General features: G+C 37.5%; 1 protein-coding gene across 1 annotated transcript in view; it reads left to right on the plus strand.

Moving 5' to 3' along the window:
• The window catches only part of ASZ1 (ankyrin repeat, SAM and basic leucine zipper domain containing 1), a 42,818-nt gene that overhangs the window by 16,125 nt on the left and 20,712 nt on the right, over window positions 1–5,981 (plus strand). The window contains exons 5-6 of the mRNA XM_019474043.1: window positions 5,222–5,333; window positions 5,595–5,729. Of these exons, the coding sequence (XP_019329588.1) occupies window positions 5,222–5,333; window positions 5,595–5,729 (247 nt within the window). The remainder of the gene's footprint in view (window positions 1–5,221; window positions 5,334–5,594; window positions 5,730–5,981) is intronic.

Genomic DNA, 5,981 nt, shown 5'->3' on the forward strand with positions numbered 1-5,981 from the left:
TATTATTATTATTATTGTTATTATTATTATTTTATTTTATTTCAATTATTAAACTGTTTTTATCTCAACCCACGAGTTTTCTCACTTTTACTCTTCCGATTCTCTCCTCCATCCCACTGCAGGGGGTGGGAGGGAGTGAGTGAGTGGCTGTGTGGTGCTCAGTTGCCGGCTGAGGTTAAACCACAACACATAGCATAGAGTTCTGCCATCCCCATTGTTAATTTTTATGCTAATCCCTTTTATTATCACATCCTTTCTATTTTTCTAGTCATATGAAGATAACTTTGTAGCTGTCTACCTTCCCACCTCCGTGTGCTGTAGAACTTAAACAGATGCCTTTTTTAATTTTAAAACAATCATGTAAACCAGAAGCAGAAAGGTACAAGAACTGGCAATCTGAAATGAAGCCTAAAACTAGGGAACCTGAAACTAAGCTGTCGCCTTTTCCAGCCCAACCTTCTTACTAGAGCTGTATGTTCCATTCTCCTAACAAGTTCTGCTTCAAGAAGGTAGGGGACTCTCCTACCTTGCTCCAGCAGACAGTGCCTGGAAAAAAGTATCTTGCAGCTCACAGTACACTAAAGTATGTTCTTCCAATAGTACTTGTTGTATAGGGTTTTCCATCTCATCACTTAAAACCCCAATAAGCCAGAAAAGAGGCAAATAGCTTTCCTTCTGTTGCTGTGGACACACTGTTACCGCTTCATTTCTCAGTTCCAAGCTTAATGTACAGCACTGGAGTGGTGAAACTGGCTCCAGAAGCTTCTGAAGGTGCTTCCTGGTTATCTGAAGCAGTGGTCAGTTTGCAGATCGATAGGCTAAAATACTGTCTTGTAGCATCATTTCCTTGCTTTGGGATCTCAGTAAGAAAAGATTGAGACTAGACTCATAAGGTTAAATTGTTTTCTACCTGCTGTATTTTTTTTCTAATGCTAGTGATACACTGATCTAGTTAATAAACATATATCCAGTTATGAAACTTTACATACAGCTTATACTTCTTAAGATTAGCAACCTGAAATGCTGAATTTTCTACAGATATCTCCCCGATGGAAGGAAACCTGTGTCTAGATGGAAGACATCTTCTCTTCCTCTCCTCCCTCTTCAGAAGTTTTCCAGGAAGATGAACTTTGTCTTGCTTGAGAGCATGATCCCAAACATAAGAATTTGTGTTTGTCAGGTGTGGTGAATTCTGCACCACAGATTCAGCTTAGTAGTAACAGACAGGTACTCGGGACATTTTTCAGTGAGATAGCTAGCTGTCACTGTATCACCTGGTTTTATTGTGGCTGGTGGTTATCCAGGATAGGAGGCTCCAAGTGGTAGCTTTTAGGGCTGTTCCATTCCGCTTGCTCTCTTGTTGATTATGTTTTGCCCCATTTTTTTGACAGGATCAAGAGGTTCTTATAGGCTCACTTCATCTTCTTGTACCTTTGTGTAGATGTCACATACAAAGTTTTGGATGGCCCTGAAGGCTGAAAAATCTTTTGGTTTTGTCTTTTTCTCCAGCCTTAACATAAAAGCAGGGAGACCTAAAGATAAAAACAAACAAACAAAAAAAACCCTTTCATTTGCATGAGACCAGTGAAGAATTTCTTACTTTTTATTTAGGTGCTGCACAGCTGGAAGCAAACATAGTTGGAACAGACATCATGTTTAATTAATAAATTGCTTATATGCTTTTTTAGGATTTTTTTTATTTATTTTTTATCACTTGAGTATCATGTTCAATATGGGCAAATGTCATGTGGCAAATCGTGCCATACAAAAGGACTTCACAGGTGTTTGGACAAGAAGGTCATCTGCAAGCCAGATTGCTAAAACACGAATGTCTGCATGGTTCCTCAAAATGACGAAAGGATTCTTCAGATCTTTTATCTGGAATGGTTATCACTACGCTTTCTATGTACATTTTTAGATTGCAGTACGATGTACCAGTACATTTAATTTCTGTTCAACTTTAGCAAGAAACAGTGGATTTGGCATCTTAAAGCTTGCTGTTGTATTTGCAGGGGTTGTTTGCAGGGTTAGGAAGACAAGATTTGTTTTCCCTAATGTTCTAGTCTCCCTCTTGTGGACGTACATGTAAATGGACCTTGCTTTCTGAGGTGGTGCCTATACAGCATGTGTCCAAGACATTAAACGGTACCCCCTCATATATAGCGATGCATAAGTGCAATTGCAAATTTATGCAGTCTATATATGTTTCTACCCTGACACAGCTTGTAGCCTTTGAAATTAAAACTCGAACATTAAAATGGAATGCTTGAAGTACTAGTTGCATATTCATGTGGTGGACCTTTTAAATGTCATGTTTATTGGGTTTTCCTTAAAAATGGAGAAACTTTTTCAGTGGCTTTAATGTCATGAAGCTGTTGCCTTGATTTCAGATACCGTATCTGTAGTACTGTGCAGCTGTAACCACTACAGGATGTTCTTTGGAGAAAAGACTGTTCTGTAGCCTCTGGACTTTTGTTCAGTATTTTTCATTTGGAAAAGCAAAAGGTAATTGTGAGGTAGTAGCAGTGTGCATGTTCGGGGGGGGGGGGGGGGGGGGGGAGGGGAAGTTGAGACCAGAAGAAACAAAAATGAAAACAGGCATGAATGGACTGGTTTTGCAGTCAGGTGTAAATACTTCAAAGGTGGTAGCATGGAAAGTCTGTCAAAGGCTACCTGCCACTGAATAGAAATAAGTGTGGAAGTGAGTGTCCTCGTTGGGCAAGAAAGTTTGATTTTGTTGCTACAAATTATTAATTGTAATCAACTTCTGTTCATCCTTTAAAATACTGATATCTGTAGATACGAGTATATGTGTATATATAGATATCTATATCTCGCTATCTCATCAGCTGTTAAGTTACAGGGGCAGATTGTAGAGTGTTTTCTCTATTTTTATAGTAATCTTCATAGGATCACAGGGCAATTCAGGTCAGAAGGGACCTCAGGAGGTCTCTAGTCCAACTTCTTCCTTAAAGCCACCTCCACTGTGACATAGGGCTACGTTGCCATCTGGTCTTGAAACCTGCCAAAGATGGAGACTACAAAACTTCCCTGAGCAACCAGTTCCACTGATTGACTGTGCTCCATGGTAAAAATATCTCCTCATATTCAGTCAGAACTTCTGCCTTTGCAGTGTTGATGGACTAAATCGAATTAGTTATAGACTGATGCAAGTCTTTTAATTTCATTACCAAGTTCCTTTCTCTTATTGACTGTATGTCTTGAAGGCCTGGTTACCTTTCATTTTCCTTATCTCCAAGTAATTGACTTTTTTCCCTATCATAAGTCTCTTTCAAATTTGTAATATGACTGGATTTATTTCAGTGTGCTTTTAACTGTGTTTACATAAGGCAAAATATTATCCTTTTGTGAATGAGCAGAGCAAAGAAAGGTGAGCAAAGCCTTAGTTCTAGCAATACTCTGGAAGGAGGCAGGAAGTCTGTATTTTAAGACAGCTACTTTGGTATACATACGCTTTTCGGGGTCCCTCTAGTGGTTGGTATTGAACTTATTATTAAGAAACACAATATTGGATAGAGCGACCCTCCGCTCAAGTATATCCTAACAGATAGAATAATCTTCTGACAGCAGATTTTTGACACAGAGCTATACATTAAAAGCAATACATGATAGTTTTTCAGGAAAAAATACTGCATTTTAAGATACAATAAATTTTAATTGAACATCACTAGTAAAATATTTTAGCTTAAATCTGATTACTTCATAGTGACCAGAAAGTACACAACTTTGTCCTCCAATACTGCATTTTTTTAAATTTTTTTTTAATTCTGAAATCTTATTCTACCAAAGAATAAGTGTCAGGCATCTGGAAAGATACTTTTCTAACAGAAGCTTTTGAGCAATATTTTTTTTCTTTCAAAATGCTCAGAGCAATTCACAATGGCTTCATCTTACAAGCATCTCAATAGAAGCATAAGGTCAATAGACTGTTGTCATTATGGTTTTGGGATATAAAAAAAAAAGAAAGAATAATGGGAAAGGTGGTGTCTGTGAAGTACTCCAGCAATTGTAAGAAATAGTAATATATGTAGGAGCCAAAGCGTCAACACATACGCTTCTGGCAACAGAAAACAAAAATGGGATAAAGGACAAATATTTTGGTGTGCATTTAGTTTTAGTACTGGATAAGTTAAGATTTTTTTAGTATGGTATTTGTATGTAATTCTCTGAAGACTCCTCTCGGGAGGGGGGGGTCTGAATGTTGATAACACATGTGCACCCTGCGCTGTTGCACTGCACCTGTGCACACCGGCAAGAGTTGTGTGACCCATGATTCTTTTGCTTACATTGGTTTTACCAGACAGGGTTTTGCAAGTATGTACATAGTTGTTGTTCTTAATATTCTTCCTCTTAAATATTCAGTTGTGATTTACAACTTGACCTCCACAAAACTGCATATTTCTTTTCAGAACTTTGAATTTAAATTAAACTGTATGTAGAATTTGTCACTTAAGCTGTGTCTTTTAAAAATAATTTTTGAAGTAAAAAATGAAAGTGTCTGCCACTTTTTTTTTTTTAAATTGAGGCAAAAAAAATGGGTGATTTGCTGATATTCTCTGCTTTTACGAGCGTGAAAACTCTGATCTGCAGTTATGCCTGTTCCCTTCTCATTAAGCTGGTCTGTGTGCTAAATGCGAGGCCTGTTGCTGGGTCTGTGGTAGCAGCAGGAGGGATGGTTTTTAAAAACTGGTTTTGTGTAGTTCAGAACCAAAACAGAAATGGTTTAGTCACCAAGCTACCGTGTTTCATAGCTGGGACATGTTAAGGTAATTTGTGTGTTAATGCACTACTTGGAGGTGATAAAACATTTATTTATTTATTTATTTATTTATTTAAACTCTTTCTCCCAGAAGTACTGTAGGTCTATATTCTAACTCCTGGAAGAGACTTGTTTAGTTTCCTCTAGGTTTCCTTCTTATGGAGGACAACAATTGACTTCTTGACTTCATTTCAATCAGAAAATAAATCCCAACTCTTAAAATATTTAAAAATTGCTAACTGGACATAAATGAGTTGCTGAATCTGTACGTTCTGTTGACCCTTGCGCTGCAGTGTGAATGTGGTGTCTTGGGCTTTCATCCTCTGATTAGTTCTTCTGCAGAACAGAGAATCTTTGCAGAATTGAGGTGCTTTACTTGATAATGCAGTTGGATTTTGATATCTTGAAATAATTTTTTTCACTTGTCCCCTTTTCTTTCAGGAGACAAATGACTCCACTGATGTATGCAGCTAGAAAAGGCTGTCCTCAGGTTGTTGCTCTTCTTGTCGCTCATGGATCACACATAAACTCCCAAGATGAAAATGGATATTCAGTAAGTGATTTGCTTCTGTGTGTTGTAATTGATAAAAAATTTTAAAAAGCAAGAACCCACAAACTTGTTCTTAAGTACAACTTTCTCAGAAATACTCATTGGTATATTCTGCTTTAACACCACTTTGAGATTCTTTTGCATTACTTGTCTTTGTCTTCAGATTCTGCCATGTAAGAACTTGTGAAGGTTGCATTATTGATTGAACCTCTGTTCTTTTTTGCTCCATATGTAAACTTGGTAAAACGAAGATGTTCTTTGCAGGCATTAATATGGGCAGCACAGTATGGACATAAAAGTGTAATTCTAAAGTTGCTTGAGCTGGGAGCTGACAAAAATCTACAGACTAAGGATGAGAAAACAGCAGCAGAGCTAGCAAAAATCAATAAACATTCAGAGGTATTTAATTTCATTTCTCTTTGAAATGCAAATTCTGTGTTTTGCCTCAAAAATCTGTTCATTAATTGTATTATTTTCTGTAGAAGTATTACTTTAATAACTAAATTATAGCAGCTAGTTGAATACTTGTGCTTTTACATCTATATAGACTATTTTCTGTTATATCCAGACCTTTCACAGGGCTTTAAATACTATATAGTGATGTTTTGGGAACCTCACCCCCCCCCCCCCCCGCCCCACCGCCTTCACTCC

The sequence above is a fragment of the Aptenodytes forsteri genome, unplaced genomic scaffold (genome assembly GCF_000699145.1).
Source record: "Aptenodytes forsteri isolate BGI_AS27 unplaced genomic scaffold, ASM69914v1 Scaffold166, whole genome shotgun sequence".
NCBI lineage: Eukaryota > Metazoa > Chordata > Aves > Sphenisciformes > Spheniscidae > Aptenodytes > Aptenodytes forsteri.